The 27,175-nt window shown below is 43.3% G+C and overlaps 1 protein-coding gene across 1 annotated transcript in view; it reads right to left on the bottom strand.

Annotated features, from left to right (window-relative positions):
- Positions 1-24,319, bottom strand: part of LOC126983319 (venom phosphodiesterase 2-like) — a 37,455-nt gene extending 13,136 nt beyond the window's left edge. Inside the window, exons 1-5 of the mRNA XM_050836008.1 lie at positions 23,876-24,319; positions 5,192-5,236; positions 4,103-4,304; positions 2,075-2,247; positions 628-774 (exon numbers count right to left, since the gene is read on the bottom strand). Coding sequence (XP_050691965.1) covers positions 628-774; positions 2,075-2,247; positions 4,103-4,304; positions 5,192-5,236; positions 23,876-23,947 — 639 coding nt within the window. The 5' untranslated portion in view covers positions 23,948-24,319. The remainder of the gene's footprint in view (positions 1-627; positions 775-2,074; positions 2,248-4,102; positions 4,305-5,191; positions 5,237-23,875) is intronic.
- Positions 24,320-27,175: the final 2,856 nt, after the last annotated feature.

Below are 27,175 nucleotides of genomic sequence, written 5' to 3'. Positions count from 1 at the left end.
TGAAAAGGCCAATTCTAGAACACTCAAACCCTGAATGGCGAAGGGAACTATACAAAAATGGGCGTCACATGTTGAAAAATTGATGTAGACAAAAACCTGGAAATCACTGAAAAATGACTTAGGCGATTATTTTATGAGGGTGACGTTATAGGGCCAGTTTCACAGTTACCTATGATCGGTTAGTAAGCTCCCAAACCAATACCAGAGCCTTTGAAATTTCCTTGTATAGTGTCTGGTGTTTATATCTAAGTTCACAAATTTGATGAAACTATACAGGAAAAGTCTTGTGTCTTTAGTGTGGCATAGAAGACCACCCCATTTTTTATTGTATGGGATTCTATAGTTTGGTTCGGGCTGTTACGAAGGCCGGTTTCACAGTCCAACACAGTGTCTTCGTAACAGCCCGAACCAAACTATAGAATCCCATACAATCCAAAATGGTGAGGTCTTCGATGCCACACTAAATACACAAGACTTTTCCCGTATAGTTTCATCAAATTTGTGAACTTAAATATATAAACACCAGACACTATACGAGGAAATTTCAGAGGCTTACTAACCCGTCATGGGGAACTGTGAAACTGGCCCACTGTATGTGTTGGACTGTGAAATGGGCTCATAGAATACCTGTTTGGTGACGGTGTTCCAGATAGGTTCGCCGCCCCACCACTGAGGGTCAAGGATGCCGGCGGTGTCGTTGAGGGTGAAGTCCTTCTTGGTGAGGGGGTCGTGCATCTTGTTATCCACCACACCGTGACTCTCCGGGTACAGGCCCTGCGGAAGAAGGGCTCGGTGTAATGAACATGAAATAAGTTGCTACAGAAAGGAGGAAGATAAAGACTCGTTAGATGATTAACTGAAGAAACCACTTAGTTCTTCACCATTCAGGAGCCCCAAGATATAAAAGAGGGAAAAATGCCACTAAATGATGAGAGAAAAGTAGCTGTGAAGAGGAAGAAATTAGAAATGAGACAAAAATGCTCATTAACCCGGTAGCAGCGACGAGCCAAATTTGTGGCTTTACCGTGTAGCAGCAACGGGCCAAATTTGTGCCATGATATAAACCCCCCAAAATAGATGATACAATGATATATATAATCTGATCACAAATGCTTTGATATATATTATGAAATGATTTGTGTGAGGGGTGATTTTTTCTCATTTTTCTCACTTGGAGGGACCATCAAATTAAAAGAAAAACATGATCCTCGCTGCTACCTTGTTAACAAAGAAGACGAAGAAGAAAAAAAGCCCTGTGGAAGGATGGCTCACTAGCACAAAGTCCCCGTAAGAGAAAATGAGGATGTTATATGAAGAGTAAAAAAAGGAGAAGAGGAGGGGGAGAAGGAAGAAGAAGTAGAGGGATAGCAAATGATGAAGAAAAAGGAGAAGGAGGAAGAAGAAGTAGAAGGATAGTAAATGAAGAAGAAGAGGAAGAACAAGTGGTGCAATGGTTTGGGTTCCTGGCAACTGCTCAACTGCTTAATAAACTGCTGAATCAACTGTTACCAACTGCTGGGAACTCAATGCTCTTTCAGGCTAGCTGCTTCCACATTCTTTACTGCTTGGGAGGAGGAGAAGGAGGGGGAGGGGGAAGAGGAGGAGGAGGAGGAGGAGGAGATCAAAATCTTTCAGAGCAGGGTACAAAGTAATAGAGGAAAGGGAATCTGCTGCTTGCAAGAGAGAGAGAGAGAGAGTGTGTGTGTGTGTGTGTGTGTGTGTGATTCTAGCAGGGACTCTCTGTTTCCTCCCTCCCAAAAGTGACGTACCTCCTCCTCGTCCTCCTCCTCCTCCTCTTCCTCTTCCTCCTCCTCCTTCTTCTTCATATCCCATCCCTCTTCACTTCGCCCTTTCATTCCCCTCATTTCTGTGCCCATATGAATCCCCTTCCCCTCTTTAAGCCGCCTCCTCCTCCTCCTCCTCTTTCTCCTCCTTCTTCATATCCCACTCATTTCTGCACTCCTCCTCCTCCTCCTCCTCTTTAAACCGCCTCCTCCTCTTTCTTCATATCCCACTCATGTCTGTACTCCTCCTCCTCCTCCTCCTCCTCGTCATCATCATCATCATCACTCACCGTGGCTATGGTGTACATGTTGGGGAAGGTGTTGGTGGGGTAGGTGGGCACGAGGCTGCGGGCCGTGGTGCCACACTTCAGCAGGTACATGAGGGCGGGGGTCACTTCCTCGCTCAGGGTGTCGGGGCGCAGACCATCAAACCCGAGCACCAGCAGGGGCGGCTGGGAGAACCCTGGGGGTGGGGAGGAGAGGTTGAGAGGGAGGAAGGAGAGGGGAGAGGGGATGAAGATGAGAAAAAAAAACATGAAAAAACAGAATTAAATCATAATAAAGGTAGGAAAACGTGGGAAAGGAAGAAGAGAAAGGAGGAGAGAAGGAGAGTGGGGAAGGGGAGGAGGGAGAGAGGAAGGGGAGAGGGGATGAACAGGAGGAAGAGAGGAGAGTGGGGAAGGGGAGGAGGGAGAGAGGAAAGGGAAGAGGGGATGAACAGGAGGGAGAGAGGAAGGGGAGAGGGAGGGTGAGAGGGAGGGGACAGGGAATGAACATCAGAACATAAGGAAGGAAAGAGAACATTGAGGAAGAAGGAAGAGGATGAGAGAGAGGGAGAGGGAGAAAGGGAGAGGGAATGAATGAACGGAGGAAGAGGAAGAAGGGGAAAAAAAATGAAAGGAAGATGATTGGAGGAGTGAAGACGAGGGTGGGAGGGAGAACGACAAGGGAGGAGGAAAAATGAGGAAGAGGGGAGACGGACGCAAATAAGTGAGGAAGAGGATAAAGGGGAGGAAGAGGATGATAAAATATGTAAGAGGAAGAGAGATATGCAGATAAGAGGGAGGGAGGGAATGAATGGGAGGAAGGGAGGAACAGTAGGGAGAGGAAGGGAAATGGATGAATAAAGAATGGAGGGAGGGAGGGAAGGAAGGAGGGGAATGAGGGATAGAAAGGAACAAAGGCGAGAGGGAAATGGAAGAAGGAAGAAAGGAAGGAATAGGTAGAAAGAGGAATGAGAGAGAGAGAGAGAGAGAGAGAGAGAGAGAGAAACATATGTGAGATAAAGAATGACTGGAGAGAGAGAGAGAGAGAGAGAGAGAGAGAGAGAGAGAGAGAGAGAGAGAGAGAGAGGAAAAGGAAGAGAGTTTAAAGGAGAATGAGGAATGGAAGGAAGAGATACAAAGAAAAGGAGTAAAAAGAGGAATAAGAGAGAGAGGGAAAGGGAGATTTAACTAAAGAACTAATTTCGTATAGGATAAGGAATGGCAAACGAATGCTAAACGAATGCTAAACGAAAAACGGACGATAAACGGTAGAAAAATAGGCAAGAACTCATTTGGTAGACGGTAATAAATGTCAGAATGGGTCAAATTAAGGATTATCAAGTGAACGAAATTATAACTGACGGGTTTATGTGAAGGTGAATGACCGTCCTAACGTGACCTTCTTATGATTTTGTGTGGATTAGTGTTCTCTCTCTCTCTCTCTCTCTCTCTCTGTCCTAACGTGACCTAATGACTTTGTGTGGATTAGTGTTCTCTCTCTCTCTCTCTCTCGTATTGTAAATTAGTAGGTTTTATTTATTTTTATTATTTTACATCATAGCTATACGCTCCTAACTTTACTACTACTACTACTACTACTACTACTACTTTTGCCCTTTTCGTCTTCTTTCCCTTCCTGCATGTGTCTGTAGGTCTATATATAAACAGTCCATTTTTTCCCCCTCTCTTTCATTATAATTTTGTAGGCGTTCCATCATTAACAATTCCCGACTTTTGCTCTCATTATAATTCAGTAAGCGTCCCATCGTTAACTATTCCCTTGGGACTGACGAAATGGCACCACTATAAAAAAATTACCTGCGCCATGACGAGCTTGGGCCGACCACCATCCAGGCCCCTGAAGAAAGGCTACTGGCGCTACAGGTCAAGATGTAAATAAATAAGTTAATAAATAAATAAATACACCCCAACTACTTCCTCAAAAAATTACCTGCGCCATGACGAGCTTGGGCCGACCACCATCCAGGCCCCTGAAGAAAGCCTACTGGCGCTGCAGGCCTAAAAAAAAAAAATTACACCCCAACTACTCACCTTCGGGACAAGTATCGTTGGAGAGGGAGAGGCAGGCGGGGCCGCTGGGGTCGGTGCGCCATGTGGCCGAGGAGGTGCGCGGCGGGAGGGTTGTGGTGGTTGTGGTGGAGCCCTGGGCAGCGGGGTCCTGGTCCATGGCTCCGCGCGCCTTGACACTCACGTAGAAGCCGAGGATGCACAGGCCCATCAAGGTCACGCCCAGCTGTACCGTGGACAGGGAAGGGGTGGGGGTGGGGGTCAGTTAGGGGAGGCTTGCGGGGAGGGGGGGGGTAGGGGGCACACACATATCCCCCTCTCTCTCTCTCTCTCACACACACACACACACACACACACCACACACACACAAGAAGAAGAAAATGAAGATAATGATGAAGAAAGTAGCACAAGGAAATGATGAAGACGACAAAGACAGCAATAGTATAGTAGCAGTAGTAGTAGTAATAGTAGTAGTAGTAGTAGTAGTAGTAGTAGTAGTAGTAGTAGTAGTAGTAGTAGTAGACAAATACATAAATACGTGCATCTATCCATTTATACCTACATATACACACACAATTCATACATATTCATAATACATTTACATACATACATACATACATGCATACGTAAATTGCTTGATAGTTTACAGAGCACAGGATATACTGTTGCACATGACAAGTAAAATACACAATGATAATTTACATAATGGCCCGCCTTGTACAGGTCAAAGCTTGCATAATACAGGTAGCGCAATAATAATAAATGACTATGCGATGAAAAGTTAATGAAAAAAGGAAGCTATTACCAAAACTAACACACACACACACACACACACAGTAACACACCGCTCCGACAGCTCAGTGGTTAAAGCTCTGAGCAAGGGGGGATGGGGTGTGTGGTGTGTGAAGTCGCATAAATATACCCAGAGTTCGACTATAATGAACCTTGCCCTAATCGTGAAGGTACTTGCTGGCGATGACGAGTCCAGTTCGTGATCAGGCCGAGGTGAATTACCCACACGTTGTCAGTCATTCAGTCTAAAGCAACATCTGGCAACCTGTCCTCGGCCATTACTTCTATTTGGACGTTAAATAATACAGCTTCGCCACTCACCAGCACCGCCAGGACGATTCTCCATTTCTTCGTGTACAGCGGACTCTGCAAGGGAGGGAGACGTGCGTTAGTTTGTGTGTTAGCTCTGTGTGTGTGTGTGTGTGTGTGTGTGTGTGTACAGAACTTTCACTGTATCTTGTTTATTGATACATCTCAAGGTCACTGTATGCAATCTCTCTCTCTCTCTCTCTCTCTCTCTCTCTCTCTCACACACACACACACACACACACACACACACAATAAACACCAAAGACACGGAGACAACCAATCATATCTTAGCAACACAAAACATACAAAAGCCTTCAAGCGGTTCTCGACACACACAAGCCACAAAACAGCAAACTCGTGTAGCTGTTACCAATAATCTAAGGTCGGTAACTATTGCCAGACGCTTCCGCCTCCCACATCAAGTATTTACAAAGACCAAAAAGGAGATCAATCTGGTTCTCACGAGTGGTTTCTCACGGTCACGGTACAGAAGGGTCAAACTACCAGCAGGGTCATAAGGCTACCTCTGGAAATGCCCACAACTCTTACGAAACCCTTGTCAAATATGTGAGATAAGGCGAGGAAATGTTTAATAAATGTTTAATTAAGCGCTCCACGACACTCACACAAGCCACAACACATAGCAAACTCGTGTAGCTGTTACCAATAAATTATAATCTAGTATTGCCAGCCGCCTCCACCTCCCATATCAACTATTTCCAAAGACCAAATAAAAAGATCAATCGGGTTCTCATGAGAGGTTTTTCAGGGTCACGGTACAGAAGGGTCAAACTACCAGCAGGGTCATAAAGCTACCTCTGGAAATGCCCACAACTCCTATATACGAAACCCTTGTCAGATAATGTGAGGTTAGGCGAGGGAATCTTTAAGAATATAACCCTAAATAAACACACATCATGGACAGAACAACCAATGATTTCTCAGCAACACAACACAAAACACCACAACAGCTCCACAACAACGCTCCAACACAGGCTTCAACAAACAGCAAACTCGTGTGGCTATTACCAATAATCTAAAATCGGCCTACATGATAAGGATGCAGCCATTAAGCCAGCAGGACGCTAAGTGAAGGAGCAACATGGTGGTGGTGGTGGTCACGGGGCGTCCTATGCGTGGTGGTGGTGGTGGTGGTGAAGGTGTAGACTGTAAAGAAAGGAATGAAGGGAGAGAGAAGCAGATGGAAGGGGAAGGAGTACTGATGGCTGTGTTTTGTAAAGGAAAAGAAGGAATGAAAGATGATGATGGTATACAGTTGTGGTGGTGATGATGAAAGGGGAAGAGAAAAGGAAGGAATGAAGGGAGAGAAAGAGAAGCAGAAGGAAGGGGAAGCAGTATTGAGAGTTGTGTTTTGTAAAGGAAAAGAAAAGAAGGAATGAAAAAAAAATATGGCCAATGTCTACAAGTTCATCCCACTGAAATTACGACCACCAAGCTGCTTCGTAGAGCCGAGTGTTTTGTATTGTTACAGTTTTAAACGTCAATACTTAATTTTCTTCGATCACTTACTTTATTTACATCTGCATTTGGCTTTAAAATGGATCGTGAAGGCATTGTTTTTATTATTTCTGAGATCCATGAAAGGGCATCGAGTAGAAAAAAATATATATTGACCTAAACAGTCCTATCAATGAGCAGACTTGGATATGAAAAACAAGACAGCGACAGTAAATTAAAAAAAAATAATAAAAAGGAGGTCATGCTTGGAGTTAAACTGAGTCGCTAGTGAAGTTTTGGGAGCCTTGTATGCCTGGTGGGGCCGGAGGAAAATTGAGTCGCTAGTGAATTTTTATGAGCCTTGTATGCCTGGTGGGGCCGGAGGGAAACTGACTCGCTAGTGAAGTTTTGGGAGCCTTGTATGCCTAGTGGGGCCGGAGGGAAACTGACTCGCTAGTGAAGTTTTGGGAGCCTTGTATGCCTGATGGAGCCGGAGGGAAACTGACTCGCTAGTGAAGTTTTGGGAGCCTTGTATGCCTGGTGGGGCCGGAGTAAAACTAAGTCGCTAGTGAAGTTTTGGGAGCCTTGTATGCCTGGTGGGACCGGAGTAAAACGGAGTCGCTAGTGAAGTTTTATGAGCCTTGTATGCCTGGTGAGGGAAGGGGTCTGGAGGGGCTGGGGAATCGCGTCGTACAAAAGCAGTATAGCACAAGGTTAACTGCGGCCGGCTCAAGGGCAACGCTGTGGGCTGTGACAAGGCTGGGGGCTGCCTCTCCGTGACCCGCAGACCGCCACTGGCCGCCACCACCCACCCGTCCACCACACACACACACACACACACGTTATCATCCTCCCCCTTCACCCTCGCCCTGATCAACATTCACGCTGCACTCTCATTTGCATTGCTCTTAACATATGGAAAGGCCGCCGACACCCCTACTGGTGGTTGTATACATTTGTTTGTCAGTGGATTTGGAGTGGGTTAAGGCTTCTCTCGACTTGGCAAATGTGAACTTTCTTTCTTTCTTTGGTGGTGAGTCAGCGTGATGGTGTTTGTGTGTCTTTATTTGTTTTTCTTTTCTTCTTGTTCTTTTACTTCTTCAACTTCTACTGTACCTTCAACTTCTATAGCGGCAGAAACAACATCAATTACTACTACTACTACTACTACTACTACTACTACTACTACTACTACGACTACTACAACTACTGCTACTTCTACTACTACTACTACTACTACTACTACTACTACTACTACTACTACGACTACTACTACTACTACTACTACTACTATTACTACTACTACTACTACTACTACCCCCACCACTACCACTGTACTACAATACTTTCTTCTGTCTACTACAACCACTTTTTCTAATTCTATTTATTATCACTATTATTTTTTCTCTACACATTGTTAGTATTCATGGGTCGCATTAAGTCTTGACAGTACACGCAACACGGTCTAATAAATACTGTTACATGTGTCAGTGATTGTGGGCTCGTGTGTGTGTGTGTGTGTGTGTGTGTGTGCTTGCTTTAAACATTCACCGCGCGCCGTATTTGTTTCCAGCCCTCCCCGAATCCAGATGAAACCGAATTCGCTGCGAAGGGCTTCCTGTTGGTTGCTTTCCCTCCCCCACCCCTCGCGTCACACCGGACCCCGCCGCCTCTCCCGCCTCCCGCTAGCTACTCGAGGCGCCACCAGTGCGTCTCGGGAAGCGAAGGAAGGGAGACACTATGAAAGCACACACACGCACATACCTGTCAAGCTACTGGGGTGTCTTGCCATAAGTTTTTGCGTTAGAGACCATAAGTTTGTGTATAAAAAACGTGTGACTTAACAGGTATGGTTCCGACGGACTCAAGCAGGGTGCACGAGGTACCTCCTCCTTCACCCCCCCTACCACCCCAACACACACACTAACTGTAACAGTAACCGTTACTCAGCACGCTCACATGAATTTAAATACGGCGCGTACGATATATTTCAAATTGTTTAAAACGAACATATTAAAAAAACATCGCAAGCGGAGAAAATACGTAAGATTTTCAACTTAAGCCGTAAGACTTGAAAATCACCGAAATTACGTAAGACACGCAAAAAACGTAAGACTTGACAGGTATGCGCAGGGTAGGAGGAACCACAACAAGAAGGAAGGAAAACAAGGAGAATATAGCAGAAGTGTGCGATGGGCGGAACCAAAAAGCGGACAATGTTGACAGGACGCAAAAACCACAAACTTGACCTTCCTGTTAGTAACCCCGAGGCGCTGCGTGACACTCATACGTTTGGGGGGTAGAAGAAGGTTTGAGGGTCTAGTGGGCGCTTAAGTTACTGACGCGAGGTTGAGGCAAGGCTGTGGTTAATGAAGGTCGGTTCCATTTCATGACGCAACTTTCCCGGAAAACTCAACTTGGGGAAAGCTCTAACAGATGATGATGATGATAATGATGAAGAAATATTAATAGGTAAAATAAAGGTCCTGCTATAACTCAGACTAACCCTATTCCAACTAATGTTATGAAGTATAATGAAGGATGAGGAATAGAAAAGCAGAACAAGTCATCATCAGTTGTAGTAGTGGTAGTAGTAGTAGTAGTAGTAGTAGTAGAAGTATGTAAAATCAAGGTCGTGTTGTGATTCATCTTAACCCTAACGGCGGCGTAGAACAGAGACGAAAAAAATAGTAGAAGTAATAGTAACAATGTTTAAGAATATAACCCTTGACTAACACACCTTTCTAAGACCCACTGACTGACGAGACAACACACACTAACACCCACGCAATACCAAAGAGGATCAAGAGGAGAACAAAGAGGAAGAGGATCAATAGGAAGAGGAGCTACGGGGGGACTTGAAGCTCTAGGGCAGCAGCGGGAGGGTTGGCGGGTCGGCAGGTGGCGTGACCGGCCCTTCGCTGCGCAAGTTCCACCTATTGACACAGGTGATCCAGGCAGCCTCGCTTCGCTACAGTACAGAGACTCCAGCCCAGAAAGACCTAATCACCGTGCGTCTAGTTTGGTCCGGTTAATACCTACTCCTCGTGTGTCGTAATATCCTGCCGCATATAATAAAAAAATGATTAAGTGAATAAGCATGATATGAATCTCTTTTGTTCGTTTCTTCTTCTTCTACTTCTTCTTTTTCTTCTTTTTTCTTCTTTTTCTTTTTCTTCTTCTTCTCCTTCTTCTTTCTTTCTTTCTTTCTTTCTTTCTTTGACATGGGATGAGGAGACGCGGGCTGAGGTGGTTACGAGATTGAGGTGATATGATAGGATAGAAGTGACATGACGTGCGTGGAGGTGACGAGATTGATGCGACATGGGATAAGATGACGTGCGTTGAGGTGACATGACGAGGTTGAGGTGACACGGGTTGGTGACTTTAGTTGAGGTGACTCGACGCCGTAAGACTCTCCCCTTGAACAGTCCATGGTTGATCAGGCCGCCGTTAAGGTGAGGAGACAACCGCGCCATGAACCTTGACAGCGAAGGGATTATTTTCTCCTCTCGTACATCGACACAATAGTAGGAAAATAATGGAAGCATGGACGAATCGAGAGACAAGAAAGTAGGAAAGATGTATATATAGATAGTAGGAAAGATGTATATGAATAGAAAGTAGAGAGGATGAAGAAAGAACATGGATGACTAAGAAAAGGAGAAAGAGAGATAGAAATATAAAAACTATCTTATTTTTTTGTATACACCGACACAATACGCGTAAAGAGCTTCAAGGGACATGATAAATAAGTGAGATATTGACAGGAAACTAAAAATAACGGTATATAAGAACATGGATGAATAAAAAAGGAGATAGATAAGACAGATGGATAGATAGACAAATAGATAGAGAATTGTATTAACGTATTACTTTCCTACACCGACACATTAGGAAAAGAACATAGAGGAATCAAGGAAAAGGAAGGAAAGACTCACACAGGAAATAGCAAGAATGTACAAAGAGCGTGGATGACTAGGAAAATGAGAGATAGTAAGATAATGATAGAGAAAGGAATGTACAGGAAATTCCCTAAACCCGCACCGTGAAGAAGGAAATCAAACGAGAACAACATTGAAGAAGAAGGAAAAAAGATAGGTATCCACGTGAGTTTAAATCTATTTCAACTTCAGCCTCAACCTCGTCATGTCTCCTCATCTCAGTCACCTCAACGGGCGTCACCTTATCCCATGTCACATTAATCTCGTCACCCCTACGCAAGTCATATTAAGTCCTGTCACAACAATCCCATCACGTCACCTCAACCCCAGCACCCGTCATGTCACTTCACTTTAACCCATGTCAAGGAGATACGAAAAAAAGTAAAACAGTCGATTAAGGATACAGATAAGAGATAAGATTAAGCATACAAATAAAAATAACAACCCGAGAGATTATTTCCACTTAGGGAGATTTAGAAAGAAAGGAAGAAGGAAAGAAAGGAAGAAAAGAAGGATGAGTAGCCATAAAGAATAAAAGATAAATAAAAATACTGAAAAAAATAATGAATGAAAAATTAAAAGCATATAGAATGAAAGGAAAAAAGAAAGAGAGGAAGAAACGGAAGATGTGTAGCCATAGTGAATAATAGATAGATAGAAATATTGAAAAAAATAATGAATGATAAATGAAAAGAATGTAATATGAGAGGAAAAAAAAGAAGAAAAGAAAGAGCAGCAGAAAGTAAGATAGACAAAGATAGCGACAAGACAAAGATTGAACGAAAAAAAAAAACAATAGATAAGAACATACTGATTAAAACAAGCAAATAAACAAAGAAAATAAAGAAAAATCTAATCCTTTTTTTTTTTTTTTTACAACAAAGGAGGCAGCTCAAGGGCACACAAAAAAACAACAATAAAAAAAGCCCGCTAATCGCTGCTCCCATAAAAGAATCAGAAGAGGAGGCCAAAAGCAAGGTCAAACTCTCATAATCCATAAGTCTCAGAAAGGAAAACTTCGAGCACACAAACATACACACACAATCACAAACACATGCACATCCGGGTCAAAAGAAAGAATACAAACAGACAAACAAACAAACAAACAAGAGAACAAGTAACAAAGAACACTGAGGCAATGAGGCAATTTGAACACACACATCCTCCCGATACACACACACACACACACACACACACACACATACACGAAAAACGTCAGAAACACCTGCTTCCTTTAAATTTCCAGGTAGGCTCATACACCTGTCCAAGAGGAGGCGGATGTAACGCTAGGCAATTATTCACAGGTGCATCAGGTAAAGGTTAATGAACTTACACCTGTCCACATGTTAAGGGTAAAAAACAACCTTGTACATAAACGTTTCTGGTTCGTATGGGGTAAAAACATTTGGCATTGAGCGCTGACCTAATAAACCTTGATGTATTCTTTCTCACACACTCTCTCTCTCTCTCTCTCTCTCTCTCTCTCTCTCTCTCTCTCTCTCTCTCTCTCTCTCTCTCTCTCTCTCTCTCTCTCTCTCTCTCTCTCTCTCATTATACGTGGCCAGTAGACATCATCATACCTGAGACCAATCCTACCTGAAGCTGATCTACATATTGATGAAGATGATAATGATGATGATAATGATGATGATGGTGATGATGAAGATGAAGATGAAGAAGAAATAGAAAGGAAAAAAGACTAACATAACAATAACAACAATAATATGCAAATAAATTTACAAGAAGAAAAAAAACGGAAAAAAAATAAAGAATTAAAAGGAAAACTGTATCAATTCATTCTTACAAATATACAAAAAATAAATAGAGAAAACAAATCGAATGAATGAATAGCTAAACGGATACACACAAACAAACAAACAAACCCCTTACATAACCCCCAGCCACCCACCCCACACGGTAACCCCTCCTACCCCCTCACCCTCAAACGTTTTTTCAGGGGCTAAAAACGTCCTCGTGTTGACAGTCACATCACACCGCGTCCTGTGCTCCGCCGCCCCCCTGCCCAACCCTCACACACACGTCCACCTGCTGGCCGCGCATACTAACAGGTAAAAACACAGGTAGCTCACTCTCACCTGCAGACTGGGGATTGCTGTTTGTATACTTCTGTTAATGTGCTGTTGTTATTTTGTTTTTATTTTGTTTATTTTGTTTATGTTGATGTTGCTGGTGTTGCTACTACTACTACTACTACTACTACTACTACTACTACTACTACTACTACTGCTACTACTACTATTTATCTTTCTAATTTTATTCTACTTTTTTCCTTCTCCTCCTCCTAATACTACTCTTCTGCCATTTCCCCTCTCTTCTTTTTCTTCTTCCTCCTCCTCCTCCTCCTCCTACTACTACTACTACTACTACCACCAACACCACTATCACCACCACAACCATCACCAAACTCTCCTCCTCCTCCTCCTCCTACTACTACTACTACTACTACTACTACTACTTCTACTACCACCAACACCACTATCACCACCAACACCACCACAACCATCACCAAACTCTCCTCCTCCACCTCCTCCTCCTCCTCCTCCTCCTCCTACTACTACTACTACTTCTACTACCACCAACACCACTATCACCACCAACACCACCACAACCATCACCAAACTCTCCTCCTCCACCTCCTCCTCCTCCTCACTCTTACCAGCCCGTGAAGGAGGAAAGGCAAGCAAGGCCCAGGCAGACAGACAGACTCAGACCTCACTTTCACCCGCCCTCCTGCCCGGCCCACACCCTCACCTTCGCCCACACCACGCGCCAGTAAGTGTGCCAGTGTTGACATGCTGATTCAGAGTGCCAACGTCCGAGTCTTAGATGCCAAAATACGCCGAAAGGAAGATAACTGATGATATTGGAAGCGTGGGAGGTACTTATTGATGCTGTGATGTTGGTAATGGAAGAATGTGTAAGTATGTGTATATAATATGAGCATACGCAAGAGCTGCACATGGCCTCAGAGCTCATTTCCGACACATTGGCCCTTGGGTAAGACTAGGAACACATCACCCCGGGACATTGGGTTACGGTGACATCCGGGTTACCGATAAATGAATAATAATGGAAGGAATCTAAAGGGTGAGTTAGTGAGGCTTGAAGGATGGCAGGTCCCTTTCTTTCCTCAGCCACACGTGTTCTGTCTATGCTTCTTCACCTCGTCATCTGCAAACACTCTCGCCTATTCAACACACAGACACACGTATATGCCTTCTATTTGAAAAGAAAAAAAACAAGCAAGCAAGCAAATAAAAGAGAATAATGAAAAAAAAAGATGGAAAGTATTTTTAAACATTCTCGGCAGCTAAGTTCGCCTATTTGAAGAGCCTTTCGTGGAAGTTACAAGGATGTTCATGGACTGCTTTGTGATCCTAGTGATAATTTTACCCGACTTCTGCGTCATGAACGGGAAAAATCCCTCTTAAAAATCCAGTTAATCTTATCTGTGACCTTGGGAGATAGTCATACTGAGAGCCCGAGACGTTTAGTAGTAGTAGTAGTAGTAGTAGTAGTAGTAGTAGTAGTAGTAGTAGCAGTTGTAGTAGTAGTAATGATGATAATAACAATAATAGTCTTGGGTTTCTTTTAAGTGATTCGATTCTTGGGGTAACAAGGTAGCATCTAGCATATATATACATGACTTAAATCTATTCTTAAGGGATTGAGTCACCTGTTCCCCTGACTCTTACGTATATACCTGCTCTGGCAATATGAGAGGTGTGAGCAAGTTTTTATTATTATTTTTTTTTTTTTTTTACAGGACGGGAAGCAGTTCAAGGGCAAAGAAAATAGGAAAAAAAATGGCGCTGCTCCTGCAAATAGTGTGTAGAAAAAAAAGTATAAGAAAACAGTGAAAGAAAAGATAAAAAAAAAGTAGGAGTAAAGGAATAAGGAGAGAGCTTGATGCCCTTGTGAAGCATAACCTATAAAAAACATGGTAAGGTGAGTTGGGGACATACGATCTAGCTGCGGTGACCAACAGTATATATAATTCAGTCATTCAGTAACACGTCTCCTTGCTTTAACCTCTTAACATCCAAAGACATGACCAAGATAACTGATTTCTTTTTCAATAAAGGAGACAGCTCAAGGGCACAAAAAAAAAGCCCGCTACTCGCTGCTCCTAAAAAAGAGAATCAAGAGGTGGCCGAAAGAGAGGTCAATTTCGGGACCTCTTGAAAGGCCGAGGAGGAAGAAAAAGGAGGAAGAAAAGGATAAAGAAGGAATAGAGGGTTGAAAGGCCGAGGGGGGATATAGAGGTGTTCCATTTTTCTTAAGGATGCGGAAAAGGATAGAGAAGATAGAGAAGTTGCATTTTTCTTAAGCATGCGGAAAAGGATAGAGAAGAAGGAATAGAGGGTTGAAAGGCCGTGGAGGGATATAGAGGTGTTCCATTTTTCTTAGGCATACGTAATCTTCAAACAGGATCATCTTTGCCTATAATAAAGAGATTCAGTAATGCGTGTATTTTCTGTTATAATGTAAGACACCGAGGAACAAGAGCAAATAGTGTATGGGAAAAGAATTAGAAAACGGAGGAGCAGAATCAAGAACAAATAGAATCAAGAACAAATAGAATCAGAACAAATAGAATCACAAGAACGAATAGAATCACAAGAACAAATAGAATCACAAGAACAAATAGAATCAGAACAAACAGAATCACAAGAACAAATAGAATCACAAAAACAAATAGAATCACAAGAACAAATAGAATCAAGAACAAATAGAATCACAAGAACAAATAGAATCACAAGAACAAACAGAATCAAGAACAAATAGAATCACAAGAACAAACAGAATCAAGAACAAATAGAATCACAATAACAAATAGAATCACAAGAACGAATAGAATCACAAGAACAAACAGAATCAAGAACAAATAGAATCACAAGAACAAATAGAATCACAAGAACAAATAGAATCACAAGAACAAACAGAATCAAGAACAAATAGAATCAATAACAAATAGAATCAATAACAAATAATGTATGGTAAAAGAATTCCAAAACGGAGGATCAGAATCAAATGAGGCCTTCGTACTCACTCCTTGGGCTCGTGTAACCCCTAAAACCGGGTCACTTACATAATAAAGTAATTCAGTAACACGTATGCTTGTTTTTACTTTGTCCAGCATCGAGGGACAGGAGGAAGGTTTATTTTTTATTTTTTTAAGTAGAGGAAGCAGTTTAAGGGCAAAAAATAAAAGAAAACAATAATGAAAAAATCGACGGACATGAGGATATTTTTTTAAAGTAGAGGAAGCAGTTTAAGGGAAAAAAAAAGAGAAAACAGCAATGAAAAAAAAGCCCGCTACTCACTGCTCCTACAAAGAGTCGAGAGGATATACGAGAGCTACATATTTTTTTCTTCAAGCACGTGTGACCCCCAAAACCGAGTCACCTATATAGTAAAGTAATTCAGCAACACGTATGCTTGTGTTTACTTTGTCCAGCATCGAGGGACATAGGGAAGGCTGCTGATATACGAGAGCTACATATTCTTTTCTTCAAGCACGTGTGACCCCCAAAACCGAGTCACCTATATAGTAAAGTAATTCAGCAACACGTATGCTTGTTTTTACCTTGTCCAGCATCGAGGGACATAGGGAAGGCTGCTGATATACGAGAGCTACATATTTTTTTCTTCAAGCACGTGTGACCCCCAAAACCGAGTCACCTATATAGTAAAGTAATTCAGCAACACGTATGCTTGTTTTTACTTTGTCCAGCATCGAGGGACATAATGAAGGCTGCTGATATATAAGAGTTACATATTCTTTTCTTCAAGCACGTGTAACCCTGAAACCGGGTCACCTATATAGTAAAGTAATTCAGTAATACGCTTGTTCTTATGTTGTCTAGCACCGAGGGACATGAGGAAGGCTACTGATGATGAAGTGTAACATTCTTTTTCTTGGGCATGTGTAACCCCCCAAACAAGGTCACCTATACATAACTGAGTCCTGAAGTAACACGTGTGCTTGCTGTTATGTTGTCAAGAACCGAGGGACATGAGGAAGGCTGCTGATAATGAAGTGTAACATATTCTTTTTCTTGGGCATGTGTAACCCCCAAACAAGGTCACCTATACATAATTCAGTCCTGAAGTGACGTGTGTGCTTGTTGTTATGTTGTCTAGCACCGAGGGACATGAGGAAGGCTGCTGATAATGAAGTGTAACATATTCTTTTTCTTAAGCATGTCTAACCCCCAAACAAGGTCACCTATACATAACTGAGTCCCGAAGTAATACGTATGCTTGTTCTTATGTTGTCTAGCACCGAGGGACATGAGGAAGGCTGCTGATAATGAAGTGTAACATTCTTTTTCTTAGGCACATGTAACCCCCCAAACAAGGTCACCTATACATAATTGAGTCCCGAAGTAACACGTGTGCTTGTTGTTATGTTGTCAAGCACCGAGAGACATGAGGAAGGCTACTGATAATGAAGTGTAACATATTCTTTTTCTTAAGCATGTCTAACCCCCAAACAAGGTCACCTATACATAACTGAGTCCTGAAGTAACACGTGTGCTTGTTATGTTGTCTAGCACCGAGGGACATGAGGGAGGCTACTGATGATGAAGTGTAACATATTCTTTTTCTTAAGCATGTCTAACCCCCAAACAAGGTCACCTATACATAACTCAGTCCCGAAGTAACACGTGTGCTTGTTGTTACGTTGTCTAGCACAGAGGGACATGAGGAAGGCTACTGATGATGAAGTGTAACATATTCTTTTTCTTGGGCACATGTAACCCCCAAACAAGGTCACCTATACATAACTGAGTCCTGAAGTAACACGTGTGCTTGTTGTTACGTTGTCTAGCACAGAGGGACATGAGGAAGGGTACTGATAATGAAATGTAACATATTCTTTTTCTTGGGCATGTGTAACCCCCAAACAAGGTCACCTATACATAACTGAGTCCTGAAGTAACACGTGTGCTTGTTGTTACGTTGTCTAGCATCGAGGGACATGAGGAAGGGTACTGATAATGAAGTGTAACATATTCTTTTTCTTGGGCATGTGTAACCCCCAAACAAGGTCACCTGTGCATAATTGAGTCCTGAAGTAACACGTGTGCTTGTTGTTATGTTGTCTAGTATCGAGGGACATGAGGAAAACTACTGATGATGAAGTGTAACATATACTTTTTCTTAGGCACATGTAACCCCCAAACAAGGTCACCTATACATAATTGAGTCCTGAAGTGACGTGTGTGCTTGTTATGTTGTCAAGAACCGAGAGACATGAGGAAGGCTACTGATGATGAAGTGTAACATTCTTTTTCTTGGGCATGTCTAACCCCCAAACAAGGTCACCTATACATAACTGAGTCCTGAAGTAACACGTGTGCTTGTTATGTTGTCTAGCACCGAGGGACATGAGGAAGACTACTGATGATGAAGTGTAACATATTCTTTTTCTTAGGTACATGTAACCCCCAAACAAGGTCACCTATACATAACTGAGTCCCGAAGTAACACGTGTGCTTGTTCTTATGTTGTCTAGCACCGAGGGACATGAGGAAGGCTGCTGATAATGAAGTGTAACATTCTTTTTCTTTGGCACATGTAACCCCCAAACAAGGTCACCTATACATAATTCAGTCCTGAAGTAACACGTGTGCTTGTTGTTATGTTGTCTAGTATCGAGGGACATGAGGAAGGCTGCTGATAATGAAGTGTAACATTCTTTTTCTTTGGCACATGTAACCCCCAAACAAGGTCACCTATACATAATTCAGTCCTGAAGTAACACGTGTGCTTGTTATGTTGTCAAGAACCGAGGGACATGAGGAAGGCTACTGATGATGATGAAGTGTAACATATTCTTTTTCTTGGGCATGTGTAACCCCCCAAACAAGGTCACCTATACATAATTGAGTCCTGAAGTGACGTGTGTGCTTGTTTTTTTTTTTCATACAGCAAAGGAGACTGTTCAATGGAGTAAAAAGAAAAGAAAACAATATTAAAGAAAAAGAGCCCGCTACTTATGTTTTGTTATGATGTCTAGCACCGAGGGACATGAGGAGGGTTATTGATAGAGGTGTTATAATTTCCAGGTGCGAGTAAGTCAATATTATGGTCACTTATATCAATGAGTAACACGCATGGTTGATTTTACCTTTCTTAACACACACACACACACACACACACTAGCATCACCACCACCACCACCACCACCATTATCACCACCATTATCACCAAGATTTAGAATTGTCATAACCACTTCCTCTTCCTCCTGCCTCCTCCTCCTCCTCCTCCTCCCAGAATCACAATTACCGGATCCGCCATGACACACACACACACACACACACACACACACACACACACACACAATGCTTCCAGGAAAGAGCCGCTTCTAACCACAAGTCTCAGGTTTCATCTCATCCGACTTGTCTGTCTGTATGTTTGTGTGTTTGTCCTTGACGAGGGAAAACCACCACCACCACCATTACCACCCCATTGCCACCACCACACACCATCACGTAACCTTTTTTTCTGTTTTCTCTCTTTCAAAACCAAAATTTAATGGAGAGGAACGTAAAGAAAGAAGGAAAAATACATCATTATAACAGTAGTAGTAGTAGTAGTAGTAGTAGTAGTAGTAGTAACGGTAGTAGTAGTAGTAGTAGTAATAGTAGTAGTAGTAGTAGTAGTAGTAGTAGTAGTAGTAGTAGTAGTAATAGTAGTAGTAGTAGTAGTAGTAGTAGTAGTAGTATGAATGAATAAAACGAATATAGAAAGAAAGGAAAGGAAAGAGAAAGGAAAGGAAGGAGAGAGTAGAAGAGTAGCAGTAATAATAATAATAATAATAATAATAATAATAATAATAATAATAATAATAATAATAATAGATCCACCTGCACGTGTTTACCTGGCGGAATGAATCACTACCTCAATTACCGCCTACCTGTACCTTAATTGGGCAGGTGAGGTCATCATTTACCTTTCCTTGGGGTTATGGGTCACTATCTCTCTCTCTCTCTCTCTCTCTCTCTCTCTCTCTCTCTCTCTCTCTCTCTCTCTCTCTCTCTCTCCAATACGAAAGTGACAATACTAACGGGAAGAGGTCAACTATTCTCTCTCTCTCTCTCTCTCTCTCTCTCTCTCTCTCTCTCTCTCTCTCTCTTTTCAACGGCGATCTAACTAAACTGTCCCATAATTGACTAAGTGTTTCCGGAGGTCACACACACACACACACACACACACACACACACACACACACACACACACACACACACACACACACGCACGTATTATTAGTACCAGAACAAGGGTTGGTTTCTCCCTCCTTCCCTTCCTCCCTCTCCCTCCCTCCCACACTTCAGCCAGTTCTATAAATGTTAGCGGGTCAGGGAGGGAGGAGAGGAGGAGGGGGAGGAGGGAGAGGGGGGGGGTCGTGGTAAGTGGGCGGGGCATGTGAGGTAAGGGAGAGGAGGGAGAAAGGGGGGAGGGGGAGAGGAAAAGCGGAGGAAAGTTGAGAGAAATGGAGGGATAAAAAAGTTATGTTCAGAGAGAGAGAGAGAGAGAGAGAGAGAGAGAGAGATGACTGTGAAAGAGGAAGTTCATAGTGGGAGGGAGAGGGAGGGAGAGAGAGAGAGGGAGGGAGAGAGGGAGAGGGAATGCGTTTAGTGTGAAAGAATGGATAGATTTGTCAAAGGGATGAAGGGAAGGGGAGGTAAGGTAGGGTAGGGAGGGGAAAGGAGGGGAAGGAAGGGGTAGGAGGGATATATAAATGAATAAGACTTGCAAAGAAAGGGAAGGGAAGGAAAGGAAAGGGAAGGGAAGGGAAGGGAAGGGAAGGGAGAGGAAGGGAGGGAAAAGGATGGAAAGGAAGGGGTAGGAGGATGATAGGAATAAATAAGACTTGAATAGAAAGGGAAGGGAAGGAAAGGAAAGGGAAGGGAAGAGAAGGAAGGGGAGGGAAGGGAAGGGAAAGGAGGGGAAGGAAGGGGTAGGAGGAAGATATGAATGGATAGGACTTCAATAGAAAGGGAAGGGGAAGGAAGGGAAGGGAAGGGAAGGAAGGGGGAGGGAAAGGGAGGGGAAAGGAGGGGAAGGAAGGGGTAGGAGGGAATATGAATGAACAGGACTTGAATAGAAAGGGAAGGAAAGGGAAGGGAAGGGATGGGAAGGAAGGGGGAGGGAAAGGAAGAGGAGCGGATGGAAAGGAAGGGGTAGAAGGGAAAAATGAATATAAAACTTGAATAGAAAGGGAAGGGAAGGGGAAGGGAAGGGAAGGGAAGGGAAAGGAAGTGAGGGGAAGGGGATGGGACAGGTAATATTGAATAGTGGGCAAAATAGGGAACTTAAGGGAAGGATTAATTGGTATACCTAGAGAAATTAAGGCTGTGAAGGGGTGGAAGTAGGGATGGATGGAGAAAGGATGGATGGAGAGGAGGGAAAAAGCGAAGGAGGGGCAGAGGGGAGGGAGGGAATATCACAGTGCCATAAACCAACAAATCCCGCGTTAAAATAAGGTTAGGTGTCGTAAGATCAAGCAGCAAGGTGAACAGGTGAGGCAAGAATGAATACCCGCATATCTTTATCCTGACGCGAAGCCGTTTTCTACGAAGATAAGAATGTTGAAATGTTGTGAACGATGAGACGCGACCCCCAGCACGTCCGCCAAGCAATGGTAGTAGTAGTAGTAGTAGTAGTAGTAGTAGTAGTAGTAGTAGTAGTAGTAGGGGGAGGAGGAGGAGGAGGAGGGGAAAGGGCAAAATAGTACTGTTGGGATGAGGAAAAAGAGAAGGAAGAAGAGGAGGAGGAGAAGGAGGAGGATTATGAAGAAGTAGAATTATTATTATTATTATTATTATTATTAGTAGTAGTAGTAGTAGTAGTAGTAGTAGTAGTAGTAGTAGTAGTAGGTGCAACAACAACAACAACAACAATAATAATAATAATAATAATAATAATAATAATAATAATAATAATAATAATAAATCACGTCACTAATGAACTCTTGCAACAGTCCTTCAGGTAAACAAACAAACAAATAAAAATCAAATAAACGTAAATAACAAACAAACAAAAATAAGCAAGTAAAAGTTCTCGAGTCCCGTTGAATGCCAGAATGAACAGGAAATTAAAGAAAAAAAACAAGAAAACAAAACAAATCACAAATACCTGTAGGCTACCTCTCTCTCTCTCTCTCTCTCTCTCTCTCTCTCTCTCTCTCTCTCTCTCTCGTTTTTACCTCCCATTCATCTGCTTCTGTACTTTTTCCTTCCTTTCTTCATCTCCCTTCCTCTCTCTCTCTCTCTCTCTCTCTCTCTCTCTCTCTCTCTCTCTCTCTCTCTCTCTCTCTCTCTCTCGTTTTTACCTCCCATTCCTCTGTTTCTGTACTTTTTCCTTCCTATCTTCTCTCTCTCTCTCTCTCTCTCTCTCTCTCTCTCTCTCTCTCTCTCTCTCTCTCTCTCTCTCTCTCTCTCGTTTTTACCTCCCATTCCTCTGTTTCTGTATTTTTTTCTTCCTTTCTTCATCTCTCTCTCTCTCTCTCTCTCCCATTTCCCCAAGGCTGCTTTTTTCCCCCTTGGCAGAGCACCGTGACCTCGCGCCCTTCACCCTTTTCCACGCCCCTTCCAGTAACCAACCCTCCCGAGACACGATTACTCTCTCTTAACACCCCCTTCCTTTCCTCCTCTTCCCCCCTTTCTTTCTTTCCCCTTCTTCATTCCCTTCCTCCTGCTTTCCTCCTATCCCCTTCTCATCCCAATCTCCCATCTCCCTTTTCTTCATCCCTTCACCCTACCTCCTAAGACGCTGTTACACTCCTTTAATCTCCCTCTCCCTTTCCTCCCCTTACACCCTCTTCCTTCCCTTCCTCCGCCCATTCCAGTAGACACCCCATTTACTATAACACAATTACTCTCTCTAACTCCCCATCCTTTCCTTCCCTTCCATCTCTCTTACCTTTTTCGTCCATCCCATTCTCTCTCCCTTTTCCTTTCCTTCGTCCTTCCATCCTCCCCTTCCTTCATCCCTCCCATTATCCCTTTCCCCTTCTTCCATTCCTCCCGCCTCCCCTTCCTCTTCTTTCGTCCCTCCCTCCTCCTTTCTTCGTCCTTTCCCTTCTCCTCCTCATCCTCCTCTTCCCTACCCCATCTTTCCCCTTCCTTCATCCTCTCTTTCTGCGGTTCCTTCTATCGGGGTCCACGCGGTAGCAACAGGTTCACACACACACACACACACACACTCACACACCACGCCACTTCCTCCAGTCATGGGGACCCCGTGTACACATGTGGTCACGTACACACACGCACACAAGCACATACACACTACACACACATATACATACGTACACACCCACACCTTCTCTGCTGCGTTTTCACCTGTGTGTGTGTGTGTGTGTGTGTGTGTGTGTGTGTGTGTGTGTGTGTGCCGCTCGCCAGGTATGTCCAGGTGGATTAAATAGTAAAAAAAAAGAAATGTTGCGTATCATTCCTCGTGTGTTGATTTCCTACTCTCTCTCTCTCTCTCTCTCTCTCTCTCTCTCTCTCTCTCTCTTCCTTCAATTGAAAGAAAACACAAAGACATTTTATATTATTTTCCTGTTTTTGCACATCACTCGGGTCGCGTCTTTCACATCCGCTACCTGCCTGGAAACACACACACACACACACACACACACACACAGGTAACCACGTAACGACAGGTAAACAGCAACACCTCAAAGCAATCACGTGTTACCAATAAAAATCACACCAGAAACACTACTACTTCAGAATATCCAAAGCTATACTCTATATCCTTCTATCTATTCCCCTCGTTGATATCACTCAGAGACGAAGCGAGCCACAGTAACCTAACAAAACCTCAAAAGCATCACATGTAACCACCAACACCAGAAATACTACTACTTCAGATTATCCAAAGCTACACTCTATATCCTTCTATTCCCTTCGTTGATATCACTCAGAGACGAAGCGAGCCACAGTAACCTAACAAAACCTCAAAAACATCACATGTAACCACCAACACCAATACCACAAGGATCACCACTTCAGAATATCCAAGACTACACTATTCTTCATTCTCCACTTCGTTGCTATCACCAGAGAGAGACCTAGACACAAGCGAGCCACAATCACCTCACACCACTCACACGTATAACCACCAAGACCCACCACTGACGATACCGTGTAAGATTTATCCGAAACTACACACTTTCTCGCCCTCCTCCCCTTCGTTGCTATCACCACAGGACACTCAAGCCACAGTCACCTCGCGGAGAGCCACTGGTTACCTCGTACTGGCTTGGAGCGAGGCTGGGCGTAGGCTCCTTAATCTCCAGCTCCTCCATCATTGTGCTCGACATCGTGGTTGACGCTCGCCGCAGCTCACGCGCCTGAAGCCTCCGTAAACGTCATGGCAACGCGTATGGCAAGTGTCCGCACGGATGAAACACGCACACACACACGCACGCACGGACAGGTACACTACAATCCCAGCGTGGCGTAAGACTGAGTGACTGAGACGCAGGACTTGCTGAGCGCGGCGAGAGTCCAGTGATGCGATTTCTGCCGACATAATCTGAGGGTCCATTCCCGCTTCTGAACCTCCTGGACGCTCTTTCCCAGGCTTAGGCGAGTTTTTACCGTCCCAGGGCTTGGCTACGGGGAATCGAACGCGTGTCAGTGGGTCGGTGAAGTGGCCAGCTGTTCCGGTATTCCTGCAGCGGAGAGTATCTGGAAGGCCGCGGCGTTACCTTGTGGGCGCGCCTGGGAGAGGTCCACCGTCACCCCGTCCCATATTTCAGGTTCTCTCAAGCCTTCATTCCCTCCTCCTGACCTCCCAAGCGCGTCGTCTGCACCCCAGGCTGTGAATGGTGGTGTGCTCTCCGTTTTTCCGTGTATGGTGAAGCGTCGCCCGTGCTGTGAGGTCATTGCCGCGGGCGTTTTTCCTTTGCCTTTCGCTCAGCTGTGGTTTATCAGCGGCGTCGTGGGGGAGGGACAGCAGGTGTGAGTGTGTTTGTGTGAGTTCGCTTCTTACAGCCGACGCGATGCTCACCCTTCTCGCCTCCCGCATCTCTCTCCAGTCACATTTCTTGTCCATTCAACGGTAACCAACGGAAAACATTGGACCTAAACACCAACTATATCCACGGAAACAAATATCACATAAGCTACATAAGCAGGTTACCGTATCCTCGTTTTCTTTTAATGTAACAAAAAGAAAACTAGGAAAATTTTAGGGTATACTAGCTTATGTAATGCATCACCCACAGGAAGCACCTCCCTCACCCACCTTACCCACGATGACCCACCCACGGATACTGCACAGGTAAGCACAGGTCACGAAGTCATGAGAGTGGGGGAAACAAGGGAAACAGGTACGTGAGGTAAGGAGAGGAAGGTGAGATAAGAGGAAGATGGTGTTTTCATGTATAAAGGACTTCAAAATTGTAATCTGTTTATATATACTTCCATGTGTTATTCTACGCAAATGAAGGGCTTTGTTTTTATTTCTCTTATAGTGGAAGTCAAATAAAGACCAAATAAATAATGCTAAAACAATAAAGGAAATAGAGAGAGCATTCATTCTTTTCTTTTATTAGTAAAGAAACCAATAAAACAGCAAAGATAAGATTTAAGGTTAGGAAAAAGATGCAGTTACTTATGTTAGAGAGAGAGAGAGAGAGAGAGAGAGAGAGAGAGAGAGAGAGAGAGAGAGAGAGAGAGAGAAACAAATATCTGAGCCCGCCTGAGCCGTGGCCTTCAGAAGCTTTCGTTCGGGCGGTTGGACGATTTCACATCCGACTTTTTTTTGTCCGCACCTCAAGGAGAAAGAAAAAAAGGGGAAATACGAGGAAAAACAGAATAGAAAATAGGAGAAAAATTAACTAAAAAATAGAGAAAAAAGGAGAAAGCGAGGAAAAAAATAGAGAAAAGGGGAAATATGAGGAAAAAAACAGAATAGAAAAAGGAGAAAAACGAGGAAAAAAACAGAATAGAAAAAAAGGAGAAAAACGAGGAAAAGAACAGAATATAAAAAAGAAGAAAAACGAGGAAAAACACAGAATATAAAAAAGGAGAAAAACGAGGAAAAAAACAATAGAAAAAGGAGAAAAACGAGGAAAAAAAGAATAGAGGAAAGGAGAAAAACAGAAAAAAGAAGAAAAGCGAGAGAAACAAACAAACAAACAAATAAAACATACCTATATCCCCCCAAGAAACAAACACAAACACTGGGCAAAATTTAATTAAGGGAGAAAAACACATATATAAGCTTATTAATTATACAGAGAAGCGGAAAACAGGAAAAAATAAGAAAAAAAGCAGGAAAAAAAGAAGACAAGCAAACCAAACCTGACACACCCCAAATAAAATGGACAATTAAGGAAAAAAATATATAAAGAGATTAAACACAGAAGCGGAAAGCGAGATAAAAATAACCACTGAAATCATCGCTTCATTTCAACGTCATTTCCGTAAGACATGAGCCCGCTGCCTTACCCCCCCCCCCCCCCCTCATCCCCTTCCGCTCCCCCCCTGCTAATGATCACAAGAGAATCACCTGCTTGAAAACACTAAAAAAAGCTAAATACTGCATAAGGAAACAGTTTAAAAAGTTATTATTATTACTATTTTTTTACAGTACAGGAAGCAGCTCAAGGGTAAAGATAAATGAGAAATAAAAGCCCTAATTAAAGAGAGTATAGATGAGTGGCCGCTGCAAACTTCATATAAAAGACAAAAAAAGAAAAGAAAGAAAACATTAGACCCCGTTGCCTCCTCCTCCTCCTCTCCTCTAAGGCCACAAGGAAACCCACACGACTTAACAAACAAAAGAAAGCTACATACTCCATAACATTACCGTGTCAAGGAAGGACGAGAAACTGTACGAATGTAGCAACCAAAATACTTGACCCTTAAAGAAAGAAAAAGAAAAGATTAGACCCGGCGCTTCCTCCTCCTCCTCCTCTCTACAGCCACAAGGAAACCCACACGACTTAACAAACAAAAGAAAGCTACATACTCCATAACATTACCGTGTCAAGGAAGGACGAGAAACTGTACGAATGTAACAACCAAAATACTTGACCCTTAAATAAAGAAAAAGAAAACATTAGACCCGGCGCTTCCTCCTCCTCCTCCTCTCTACAGCCACAAGGAAACCCACACGACTTAAGACAAACAAACAAAAGAAAGCTACACACTGCATAACAAAATACTTGACTCTTAAATAAAGAAAAAGAAAACATTAGACCCGGCGCTTCCACTCACTAAAGACAAACAAACAAAAGAAAACGACGCACTGCATAACATACCCGTGTCAAGGAAGGGCAAGAAAATGCACGAATATAGCAACCAAAATACTTGACTCTTAAATCTGTCACTTGAGAAAGATAACCGCCCTCTTGCAGACTCCTTACGTTCTTATGTTCTTATGTTCTTAAAGTCCCTGGTATGTCCTCCCACCTCCCTCCTCTCTCCCTCCTTCCACCTCTTCACCCTCCCCGCCTGAGAGGTTCCACTGTGTCTTTCCCGCCCACTTGAGTCACGTTCGCAGCCAATAATCCGATAAAAGGCACGAGACACGGACT

The sequence above is a fragment of the Eriocheir sinensis genome, chromosome 53 (assembly GCF_024679095.1).
Source record: "Eriocheir sinensis breed Jianghai 21 chromosome 53, ASM2467909v1, whole genome shotgun sequence".
In the NCBI taxonomy this organism is placed as follows: Eukaryota; Metazoa; Arthropoda; class Malacostraca; order Decapoda; family Varunidae; genus Eriocheir; species Eriocheir sinensis.
This window is presented reverse-complemented; position numbering and strand designations above follow the sequence as displayed.